The 12,638-nt window shown below is 38.9% G+C and overlaps 2 protein-coding genes across 2 annotated transcripts; both read right to left on the bottom strand.

Annotated features, from left to right (window-relative positions):
* Positions 1-4,463: 4,463 nt before the first annotated feature.
* Positions 4,464-5,009, bottom strand: LOC132490957 (keratin-associated protein 13-1-like). Its single transcript, XM_060099782.1, has one exon. It carries the CDS (start codon positions 4,965-4,967, stop codon positions 4,464-4,466), a length of 504 nt encoding a protein of 167 aa, XP_059955765.1. The 5' UTR covers positions 4,968-5,009.
* Positions 5,010-11,855: 6,846 nt separating this feature from the next.
* LOC132491181 (keratin-associated protein 13-1-like) lies at positions 11,856-12,401 on the bottom strand. The gene has a single exon (XM_060100034.1). The coding sequence runs from the start codon at positions 12,357-12,359 to the stop codon at positions 11,856-11,858; it is 504 nt and encodes a 167-aa protein (XP_059956017.1). The 5' UTR covers positions 12,360-12,401.
* Between the last annotated feature and the right edge of the window lie 237 nt (positions 12,402-12,638).

The following is a 12,638-nucleotide window of genomic DNA, read 5'->3' as shown; positions in this document are numbered from 1 at the left end:
TTTACTGTTGCTATTTGTGTGAGTGAGTGCGTGTGTGCGTGTGTGTGTGTGTGTGTGTATGGGTGTGTGTGGTATGCAGGCCTCTCACTGTTGTGGCCTCTCCCGTGGCGGAGCACAGGCTCTGGATGCGCAGCCTCAGTGGCCATGGCTCACGGGCCCAGCCGCTCCGTGGCATGTGGGATCTTCCCGGACCGGGGCACGAACCCGTATCTCCTGCATCGGTAGGCGGACTCTCAACCACTGCGCCACCAGGGAAGCCCAGTTATTCCTTTTTTGAAGGGATGTGATGTGAGTTCCAGTGCAGATCTGTACTTGTCACAGTCCACCATTTTCACCTTGAGGGTCAACTTATCAGGAGAGAGATTCTCTGTAGCTCTGGTTGGCCTCTCTTCTCTTGAGGGGAAATGTTCAAGAGTGACTGGGTGGGATGAAACGTAGACTCTGTCACTGCATTTGAACTTGGAGCTGGGGTGGGTACTCATTATTTCCCTCCTTCACAATCTATTAGAAATTTGCTTCACCCTCAGCTACCACTTCTATTTGTCTCAGTGGATTTCTTGGTGGTATTACCTATGCCCTTTCCTAAGAGGTATGAACACTGATAACCATACCCTTTTCTTGCTATAGTTACTGCATATGACAAATCACATCCTCAACTGGGCAGGGATTTTCAAGGGCCATCTAAGTAGATCGACTGAGCTCCACACATACACCTTCTTACCCTCACTGTGTAGCAGTAACCCTACTATTTTCTACTAAACAGGATCATCTACCCTTGGATTAGATGGTAACTCTTTTTATTTATTTATTTAGTTTTGGCTTGCTGGTACCCCAAACAAGGAACTCAAAGTGCTCAGCCAGCAGTCATAATTGCAGTTCAATGATACCTTTGATATGTCCATTAGGAAGTCTATCTTTGGGAACAGGTGTTCTATCCTTGGAAATTCCAGTTGCAGAAATAGGAAGCATAAAGTTCTTAAATGGGTCACTGGGGATGAGAGTAAGTGGATATTTGGGACCCAATCTTTGAGGACATTGTTTCCATGCTCCAAGCAAACTTCAGCTTTGCTGTCAGTGGGGCTATTTAATGCTCTATCAGGCAGAGAGTTTCAGGGTCCTGTGGTTTTTGACATAACTTGTGGATCCCACTTCTCGGTGTCTCTACTATGAAGTGGATTTCCTGATTAGATGCTGCCTTGTGAGGAATTCCATGCTGGTGGATCAAGTTTTTCATTAGCTCCTGAATAATATTGCTGCTGAGATAAGCACAAAAAGCAGAGGCTTACTCTGAATAGGTAGCTATGTGTTTGAGGATGAACCACTGATCTGTTCATGGCACAAGGGGGCCATGTTAACTTGCAACCAAGTGACGGGTTGGTCTCCTTGAAGAATAGTGTCATACTGGGAGTTTAGTATTAGCCTCCGTTGCTGAGAGATTGGACATTTGTAGTGGCATTCATTATATGAGATTTGTAAGTGGGAGCTTATGCTGTTGGACCCATTCATAGCCTCTCTGGTCACTTATTCACATGCTCATCTTGCCAGCATTGTGAGGACTTCTGGCAAAGGCAAGCTAGCTCGACTGACAGTCATTTTGTCAACTTGAGTTTTTAGCTGCTCTTCCATGATAGATGCATTCTGGTGGGCATTAAGAAGAAATACAGAGATCTTGACACTTTGGACCTACATACATATATCCATCCATATGTCTCTATACCAGATTTTATTGTCTGAATATTATATATTCTCCCTTCCAGGTTTTTAACTAGCTGGTCTGGTCAATTGCAACTGTCCAGGAATCTAGATGGATCATCAACGGGGACCACTTTTCTCTTTTCTACAAAGTGGATAACCAGGGGCTACACATATGATTCTACACATAGAGAAACTATTTTTTTTTCTCCTCATGGTGTTTAAAGGCATCCATGCAATGAGCCAATCCATCTGCAAGTCTTGCTTGGGCTTTTCCCTTCCTCCTTCAGCTGGTCATTTGAGGCACCAAATGTGACCACACATGTGATCTGAGACAGAGGTGGTGGTGCAATGCTGGTCGGTGACATGGGGGTCTGGGCTTCTGCTCATGGAACCTGCTTTCTTGTTCTGCTAGCGTTCATTCCTGTATGAGCTATTTCTGTCTTACAATGGATTGCTACTGAGTCCACCTGGCTTCATGACTTGGAAGTTTCAACAGAACGCATCTCACGATGGACAGCTACAGATGCATGATCACTTGTCCCAGTGTCAAATTTTGTATCTCTAGCAGGTCCAAGTAGTTTCCAAGGATCTGATTATCCAAAGATATGTTAATTTTCAACTACAGATTATAAGACCTTGTTCTACAACTTTATTTGCCTGCATTGTGATTTTCCCACCGAGGTGTGCCGTAAACTCCACATTGCAGTTTTATTTTATTTTATTTTTATTTTCTTCAATACCACCGATGCCACCAACACACTATGGTCTGCCAGATTGTTTGACCCAACCAGTAGGGTTGCTTGCATCTGAGACTAGACCTACAGAATCTTTTCCTGCTCCTGGTCTAAAGGAAGTTTTGTATATAGGCCAGAGAGGTACTTCTACTTAGGGAGTATGTTCGTTCCAGAACCCCATAAAGCCTACCCGATGCTCTGCTACTTTATTTGTAGTAGGGGATTTAAGAGATTTAACTGTTTGTTACATATTTTATATTTTTATATTATGCTATATATTTAATATGAATATATTTATATAAAATAAGGAAGTATAATGACATTCTTTTTTACATAATATTTGACAAAAGTTTTATTTTATCAAGATCTTTAAATGCTTAAATAAGTAGAAAATAGAATGAAAATGAGCAGGCAGAAAACTATTTGAACAGTGTGAATAAGAGAAGATGAATCCTAAGATTAATGTGATCCAAAACTCAAGATATCCAAAACAATGATGTGAAAGAGACCTATTATACCTCTCTAGCTGATTTTCCATTACTAATCCATACAAATTGTAACTTGATTTTCAATAATTTCCTGAACACAAGTACCTTTGTACCTCTCTGCTTTGATCATTTTATTTCACCTTCTCAGAATTCTCCTTATTCTCTCCCATGTTGCTTGCGTCTTCACTTCTTATATTAGTCCTCATCTATCATTTGGATAGATGGTTTTATTTGGTTTTATTGTAAGACTGGGACCTAGAGCGAGCCCTTAATGGGCTTTGAGTCTTCATTTCCTTCTGTGTAAAATAACTAGTTCATAAAATGTGTGTTTCTCATGGTTCTTATAGCGATCTGAAAAATGATGAATAGGAAAGTTCTTTGAAACTTGTTCTTTATCTCAGTATAAAGATACTGTCTTTTTGTTATTTGTTTTAGACTTATCAACATGTTGCCTAACTTAGCACTAGGCTGTTTTCTGAAATATGTGACCTATAAAATGTCAGATTGGCTACATAAAACATAAAAACGAGGAGTGTGTAAATGTGTGTTGCAATATGAATGAAATAGTGACTTTGGATGGTTTGAAAGCCTTGTTTTCTCCAGCCATGTATAATTTGGATCTTGGATCCAATAAGGTGAAACTCTACATCCCATGAACCTAATTAATTCTCTCCAAATATAATTGGCTTCCTCTTTACACCTGTGAAGAAATCAATTCCATACAAAGGTACTCAGTGAGATGAAGGGATAAGGTTTTCTGCCACCCAACGTTGACTGAATCAAAGAACGCTCTCTAAACTAATGTACAAAACTTCTCATATAACCTATAATTTTTCCCCATTCAGTTGTATTTTCCAAATGGCTTGCTTTTCTCCTTCAGTCAGCAAACATCAAGGCCTCATATTCTTTGAAGAATATGTGCTCTATGCCACTCCTGAGATTATTATTCACGTGAAGTTTATGCATGCAATGTAAGGATTTCAGAAAACAGAAGTTTTGAAGAAGAAAATGTTGAAACCCTCAAATAACTTAGTTCAAACCTATCAATGTTAGTTTTCCAAAGTTTGCTTTCAGAGGTATAGTAAACGTTAACTCAAAAGCAGCCTCCAAAAAAAGCAAAAGCCAAAAAAAAAGAAAGAAAGAAAAAACACGCTTAACTAGTTAAAACTAACAATAAACTTAGTAGCACATTTGCAAGCCAAATTGAATGAGTTTATTAGATTATATTCATTTAGGTTTTTATCCATTTTGTGAATAAAATGCATGAACAAGGATCACATTAATTCATTAACATTAATTCATTGTTTGTTAACATGAATTTCATTAATTGATTTAGTAATATATTTCATTCATTTTTCTAATTCTGTTAATTTATTCCATAAACTTAATCATAAGTTCAGTATACGTGGCAGACAGTTTTTTGGTCAGTATTTTACGAATGGCAAAAAGGTGAAGAACAGTTGATCCTCCCGAAGATCATGAAGATGATAGAAGCTCTGTATAGAGGTTGGACACATTGCTCACATCTGAATGTTCCACAAGCTGATCAATAGAAGGCAGATCCACAGATTGGTCTGTAACACAGTGATTGGCAACTCCTAGCGGCAAAGCAGGATGGGCGGCAGAAGCCGGATCTATGGCTCAGCCAAGGGAAGGCATAGACTTCATAACCCAGGGGTCTGAAGCCATGGGATCCAAAGCCCAGTGTGTAGCAGCTTCTGGATCCATAGCCCAAGGAGCAGCCTCTGCTGGACCGAGAGCCCAGAGACCCAGCATAAGTTGTGCAGCAAGGACTGTAGATCATGGAGGTCCTTGGACGGTAGCAGGAGGTCTGGCAGGGACTGGATAGCCCAGAGGATGTGAAGCACCTGATGGGCTCATAGAAGCCACTCCGGAGAGAGGAGCCCAGACGGCAGGAGCGGGGAGAGCAGCGATCAGTGCTGTAGACCAGGTCGCCGAGGTAAGAAGAGCCACAGGAGGAGCTTGAGTAGCGCAGGTGGTCCCCAAGGGAGCAGGAGGAGAAGTTTCCTGAGCATGGATAGTAGGACATGTTGAGAGGAGTTGTGAGTTCCAATGAGTGACAATGAGAAGATTCTGAGGTTTAATGTCACCCCCTGGACTGGGGTGTTTTTATACTCTTAGCCATGGGTGTGACATTCTACACAGTCACCTTTGTCACGCTTGTAAAGTCTCATCTCTGCATGTGTAATTCAATAATATTTTCTGTAATTGCAGATGAAAAATTCATTTCATCTCATATTCATGTGTGAACTCACCGTGTTGTTAAAACACTAAGCTAATGAGCTGTTCCAAAGTCAGAAATTCTATGATGACGTGCCTTTGATGCCATCTCATCGTGACCAGAAAATCCCCTTCTCTTCTCACTGGCCAAGATTCTTTTTTCATTTGACTGTATGTTGGCTGGGGGATGCTTAGCTCTAAGGGAAGGGATTAAGATGAATTAATTTTTTTTTCCTGTGGAAGAAAGGCACCCTATTTGCCACCAATGATTTTCTTTCCCTAACTTTATTTCATTGCCTAAAATTATTTTTATATATTTTATTATAAAATTACTTCTCAAATTCTTTAGAAAGAGAAAATAGATCAGGTAAATTGAATAAGAAATATGGTGGATCACAGAGATAAACCAGAACAAATGTTTAGAGGCAAAAATGACTAAAGAAGTCTACTTTGAAGCAGAGGCTCAGGGGATGCCAATATGTGCACATGTGAAAAGACTCAGAGTCAAATATTTTAGAGGCAAGAGGAGATAAGTAGTGACTTTATGGGGTTTTCTATCTCTGTAGTTTAAATTAAAAAGTTCAGTATGAGAATAGTTTATGGCTTTTCATATATATGCTGTCCCTTTTTTCATCTATATTTAAAATTTTGTAGAGGTCTTTCTTCTCTAGAACAACTCCCATCAAGCACTACCTTCTGAACATTTCTACCTTCAGATTCTTTCATATGATTTTCTTTTTCACTGGAAAACATAATTTTTATCTACTCTATCCCTTTAAGATTATTTTTCCACTGTAACATATCCAAATATCCTCTTTTTATAGAGCTTTCCATAACAGGTAAACCTGAACTAAAATGAATATTGAAGGATTTTCTCAAATTAAAAAGACAATAATCTCAGAGGGAAAGTTGGAATTGCAGCAGGTGAAAAGAAGACTGAAATATGAGTGAATTATGTCTAAATACACATTCTACACAGCACTAATAAAGTGGTTCTTAATATATAAGAAGAAGTAAACAGTAATAAATTAAGAATGATCATTAAAATCTAAGATTTTGCTTAAAAATTAAAAGCCTGGAAAAAATAAAAAAAGAGTAAAATTATAGCATTAAACCATTTTATTACTCCTCAAATGCATGAAAAGAGACAAAAAGAAACATAAAAGATGGAATAAATAACAATAAAATAGTAAATATGTAGGTAGAAATCTGACTGTATCAATAATTAAGTTAAATATAATATGACAAATAGTCCATATAAAAGACTTAGAATATCAGACTGGAATGAAAATCAAAACTGTTTTCTACATAAAAGAGATTCTCTTAAATATGAGGAAAGAGAAAAGGAAACAGAAAAGATATATCTGGCAAAAGGAACAAAAATGCTACTTCTACTTTATTAATCTCAAAGTTTGCTATGTGTTAAGAAGTTTATTGTATATTAAGCAAGATATTTCTTAACAATCAATCTGTCGGACTACCAGGAGGATACACATTATTTCATTAGTTTTTTAAATGTTACACTAAGGCCACACCATCTAATAGAGTAGGCACTAGCCACATATATCAAATTCAATTTGCATACATTCAATTCAATTAAATTAAAATTCAGTTCCTCAGTCATATTCATCACATTTCAAGTGCACAACAGATTACACGTGGCTAATGGATACCAAATATTGGAAATTGCAGGTAAAAAATATTTTCACCATCAAAGAAAGTTCTATTGGGCAGTGCTGCCTTAAAGATCACAGCCGATTGTTGATTTGTTAATATAAATTCACATTTTTACTGTTTTCTGTACAATGCAAGAATGTTAGAAATCTTAAGGCCACTTATCCTTACCCCAATTCATGTATTATTATGTTAGTATTTTCATTTTATGTATGCTTATGCATACTGATAAATATTTGTCCCCATGTTTTTACAGGCAGTATTTGCTTAAATGTACCCAATATATATTTTTTATTTACTCTTTATTCCTTCCTACATCTTTTTGCTATAGGCGAGGATCATTTTGCTTTTGACTATGTATAACTTTTGACTATATATTTCTGTGCTGGAAGGCTAGTGACAAGATCTCGAAGTTTTCAATTGTCTGAAAATATCTGTATTTCTATTTCCTATTTGAAACAGATACTCACTAGTCGTGTATTCTAGTTTTAAATTGTTCTTTCATCACAAATTTGAGGCTATTTAATTGTTTTCCTACCTTCCCCTTTCTATATGTTTAGAGTTCAGTTGTCAATTTTACTGTTGCTATTTGTGTGTGTGTGTGTGTGTGTGTGTGTGTGTGTGTGTGTGTGGTACGCAGGCCTCTCACTGTTGTGGCCTCTCCCATGGCGGAGCACAGGCTCTGGATGCGCAAGCTCAGTGGCCATGGCTCACGGGCCCAGCCGCTCCGTGGCATGTGGGATCTTCCCGGACCGGGGCACGAACCCGTATCTCCTGCATCACCAGGCGGACTCTTAACCACTGCACCACCAGGGAAGCCCAGTTATTCCTTTTTTGAAGGGATGTGATGTGAGTTCCAGTGCAGATCTGTACCTGTCACAGTCCACCATTTTCACCTTGAGGGTCAACTTATCAGGAGAGAGATTCTCTGTAGCTCTGGTTGTCCTCTCTTCCTGAGGGGAAATGTTCAAGAGTGACTGGGTGGGATGAAATGTAGACTCTGTCACTGCATTTGAACTTGGAGCTGGGGTGGGTACTCATTATTTCCCTCCTTCACAATCTATTGGAAATTTGCTTCACCCTCAGCTACCACTTCTATTTGTCTCAGTGGATTTCTTGGTGGTATTACCTATGCCCTTTCCTAAGAGGTATGAACACTGATAACCATACCCTTTTCTTGCTATAGTTACTGCATATGACAAATCACATCCTCAACTGGGCAGGGATTTTCAAGGGCCATCTAAGTAGATCGACTGAGCTCCACACATACACCTTCTTACCTTCACTGTGTAACAGTAACCCTACTATTTTCTACTAAACAGGATCATCTACCCTTGGATTAGATGGTAACTCTTTTTATTTATTTATTTATTTTTGGCTTGCTGGTACCCCAAACAAGGAACTCAAAGTGCTCAGCCAGCAGTCATAATTGCAGTTCAATGATACCTTTGATATGTCCATTAGAAAGTCTGCCTTTGGGAACAGGTGTTCTATCCTTGGAAATTCCAGTTGCAGAAATAGGAAGCATAAAGTTCTTAAATGGGTCACTGGGGATGAGAGTAAGTGGATATTTGGGACCCAATCTTTGAGGACATTGTTTCCATGCTCCAAGCAAACTTCAGCTTTGCTGTCAGTGGGGCTATTTAATGCTCTATCAGGCAGAGAGCTTCAGGGTCCTGTGGTTTTTGACATAACTTGTGGATCCCACTTCTCAGTGTCTCTACTATGAAGTGGATTTCCTGATTAGATGCTGCCTTGTGAGGAATTCCATGCTGGTGGATCAAGTTTTTCATTAGCTCCTGAATAATATTGCTGCTGAGATAAGCACAAAAAGCAGAGGCTTACTCTGAATAGGTAGCTATGTGTTTGAGGATGAACCACTGAGCTGTTCATGGCACAAGGGGGCCATGTTAACTTGCAACCAACTGACCGGTTGGTCTCCTTGAAGAATAGTGCCATACTGGGAGTTTAGTATTAGCCTCCGTTGCTGAGAGATTGGACATTTGTAGTGGCATTCATTATATGAGATTTGTAAGTGGGAGCTTATGCTGTTGGACCCATTCATAGCCTCTCTGGTCACTTATTCACATGCTCATCTTGCCAGCATTGTGAGGACTTCTGGCAAAGGCAAGCTAGCTCGACTGACAGTCATTTTGTCAACTTGAGTTTTTAGCTGCTCTTCCATGATAGATGCATTCTGGTGGGCATTAAGAAGAAATACAGAGATCTTGACACTTTGGACCTACATACATATATCCATCCATATGTCTCTATACCAGATTTTATTGTCTGAATATTATATATTCTCCCTTCCAGGTTTTTAACTAGCTGGTCTGGTCAATTGCAACTGTCCAGGAATCTAGATGGATCATCAACGGGGACCACTTTTCTCTTTTCTACAAAGTGGATAACCAGGGGCTACACATATGATTCTACACATAGAGAAACTATTTTTTTTTTCTCATCATGGTGTTTAAAGGCATCCATGCAATGAGCCAATCCATCTGCAAGTCTTGCTTGGGCTTTTCCCTTCCTCCTTCAGCTGGTCATTTGAGGCACCAAATGTGACCACATATGTGATCTGAGAAAGAGGTGGTGGTGCAATGCTGGTCGGTGACATGGGGGTCTGGGTTTCTGCTCATGGAACCTGCTTTCTTGTTCTGCTAGCGTTCATTCCTGTATGAGCTATTTCTGTCTTACAATGGATTGCTACTGAGTCCACCTGGCTTCATGACTTGGAAGTTTCAACAGAACGCATCTCACGATGGACAGCTACAGATGCATGATCACTTGTCCCAGTGTCAAATTTTGTATCTCTAGCAGGTCCAAGTAGTTTCCAAGGATCTGATTATCCAAAGATATGTTAATTTTCAACTACAGATTATAAGACCTTGTTCTACAACTTTATTTGCCTGCATTGTGATTTTCCCACCGAGGTGTGCCGTAAACTCCACATTGCAGTTTTATTTTATTTTATTTTTATTTTCTTCAATACCACCGATGCCACCAACACACTATGGTCTGCCAGATTGTTTGACCCAACCAGTAGGGTTGCTTGCATCTGAGACTAGACCTACAGAATCTTTTCCTGCTCCTGGTCTAAAGGAAGTTTTGTATATAGGCCAGAGAGGTACTTCTACTTAGGTAGTATATTCGTTCCAGAACCCCGTAAAGCCTACCAGATGCTCTGCTACTTTATTTGTAGTAGGGGATTTAAGAGATTTAACTGTTTGTTACATATTTTATATTTTTATATTATGCTATATATTTAATATGAATATATTTATATAAAATAAGGAAGTATAATGACATTCTTTTTTACATAATATTTGACAAAAGTTTTATTTTATCAAGATCTTTAAATGCTTAAATAAGTAGAAAATAGAATGAAAATGAGCAGGCAGAAAACTATTTGAACAGTGTGAATAAGAGAAGATGAATCCTAAGATTAATGTGATCCAAAACTCAAGATATCCAAAACAATGATGTGAAAGAGACCTATTATACCTCTCTAGCTGATTTTCCATTACTAATCCATACAAATTGTAACTTGATTTTCAATAATTTCCTGAACACAAGTACCTTTGTACCTCTCTGCTTTGATCATTTTATGTCACCTTCTCAGAATTCTCCTTATTCTCTCCCATGTTGCTTGCGTCTTCACTTCTTATATTAGTCCTCATCTATCATTTGGATAGATGGTTTTATTTGGTTTTATTGTAAGACTGGGACCTAGAGCGAGCCCTTAATGGGCTTTGAGTCTTCATTTCCTTCTGTGTAAAATAACTAGTTCATAAAATGTGTGTTTCTCATGGTTCTTATAGCGATCTGAAAAATGATGAATAGGAAAGTTCTTTGAAACTTGTTCTTTATCTCAGTATAAAGATACTGTCTTTTTGTTATTTGTTTTAGACTTATCAACATGTTGCCTAACTTAGCACTAGGCTGTTTTCTGAAATATGTGACCTATAAAATGTCAGATTGGCTACATAAAACATAAAAACGAGGAGTGTGTAAATGTGTGTTGCAATATGAATGAAATAGTGACTTTGGATGGTTTGAAAGCCTTGTTTTCTCCAGCCATGTATAATTTGGATCTTGGATCCAATAAGGTGAAACTCTACATCCCATGAACCTAATTAATTCTCTCCAAATATAATTGGCTTCCTCTTTACACCTGTGAAGAAATCAATTCCATACAAAGGTACTCAGTGAGATGAAGGGATAAGGTTTTCTGCCACCCAACGTTGACTGAATCAAAGAACGCTCTCTAAACTAATGTACAAAACTTCTCATATAACCTATAATTTTTCCCCATTCAGTTGTATTTTCCAAATGGCTTGCTTTTCTCCTTCAGTCAGCAAACATCAAGGCCTCATATTCTTTGAAGAATATGTGCTCTATGCCACTCCTGAGATTATTATTCACGTGAAGTTTATGCATGCAATGTAAGGATTTCAGAAAACAGAAGTTTTGAAGAAGAAAATGTTGAAACCCTCAAATAACTTAGTTCAAACCTATCAATGTTAGTTTTCCAAAGTTTGCTTTCAGAGGTATAGTAAACGTTAACTCAAAAGCAGCCTCCAAAAAAAGCAAAAGCCAAAAAAAAAGAAAGAAAGAAAAAACACGCTTAACTAGTTAAAACTAACAATAAACTTAGTAGCACATTTGCAAGCCAAATTGAATGAGTTTATTAGATTATATTCATTTAGGTTTTTATCCATTTTGTGAATAAAATGCATGAACAAGGATCACATTAATTCATTAACATTAATTCATTGTTTGTTAACATGAATTTCATTAATTGATTTAGTAATATATTTCATTCATTTTTCTAATTCTGTTAATTTATTCCATAAACTTAATCATAAGTTCAGTATACGTGGCAGACAGTTTTTTGGTCAGTATTTTACGAATGGCAAAAAGGTGAAGAACAGTTGATCCTCCCGAAGATCATGAAGATGATAGAAGCTCTGTATAGAGGTTGGACACATTGCTCACATCTGAATGTTCCACAAGCTGATCAATAGAAGGCAGATCCACAGATTGGTCTGTAACACAGTGATTGGCAACTCCTAGCGGCAAAGCAGGATGGGCGGCAGAAGCCGGATCTATGGCTCAGCCAAGGGAAGGCATAGACTTCATAACCCAGGGGTCTGAAGCCATGGGATCCAAAGCCCAGTGTGTAGCAGCTTCTGGATCCATAGCCCAAGGAGCAGCCTCTGCTGGACCGAGAGCCCAGAGACCCAGCATAAGTTGTGCAGCAAGGACTGTAGATCATGGAGGTCCTTGGACGGTAGCAGGAGGTCTGGCAGGGACTGGATAGCCCAGAGGATGTGAAGCACCTGATGGGCTCATAGAAGCCACTCCGGAGAGAGGAGCCCAGACAGCAGGAGCGGGGAGAGCAGCGATCAGTGCTGTAGACCAGGTCGCCGAGGTAAGAAGAGCCACAGGAGGAACTTGAGTAGCGCAGGTGGTCCCCAAGGGAGCAGGAGGAGAAGTTTCCTGAGCATGGATAGTAGGACATGTTGAGAGGAGTTGTGAGTTCCAATGAGTGACAATGAGAAGATTCTGAGGTTTAATGTCACCCCCTGGACTGGGGTGTTTTTATACTCTTAGCCATGGGTGTGACATTCTACACAGTCACCTTTGTCACGCTTGTAAAGTCTCATCTCTGCATGTGTAATTCAATAATATTTTCTGTAATTGCAGATGAAAAATTCATTTCATCTCATATTCATGTGTGAACTCACCGTGTTGTTAAAACACTAAGCTAATGAGCTGTTCCAAAGTCAGAAATTCTATG

This window comes from Mesoplodon densirostris, chromosome 5, assembly GCF_025265405.1.
Source record: "Mesoplodon densirostris isolate mMesDen1 chromosome 5, mMesDen1 primary haplotype, whole genome shotgun sequence".
In the NCBI taxonomy this organism is placed as follows: Eukaryota; Metazoa; Chordata; class Mammalia; order Artiodactyla; family Ziphiidae; genus Mesoplodon; species Mesoplodon densirostris.
Note: the sequence above shows the minus strand (reverse complement) of the source record. Positions and strands in the feature narration are given on the sequence as shown.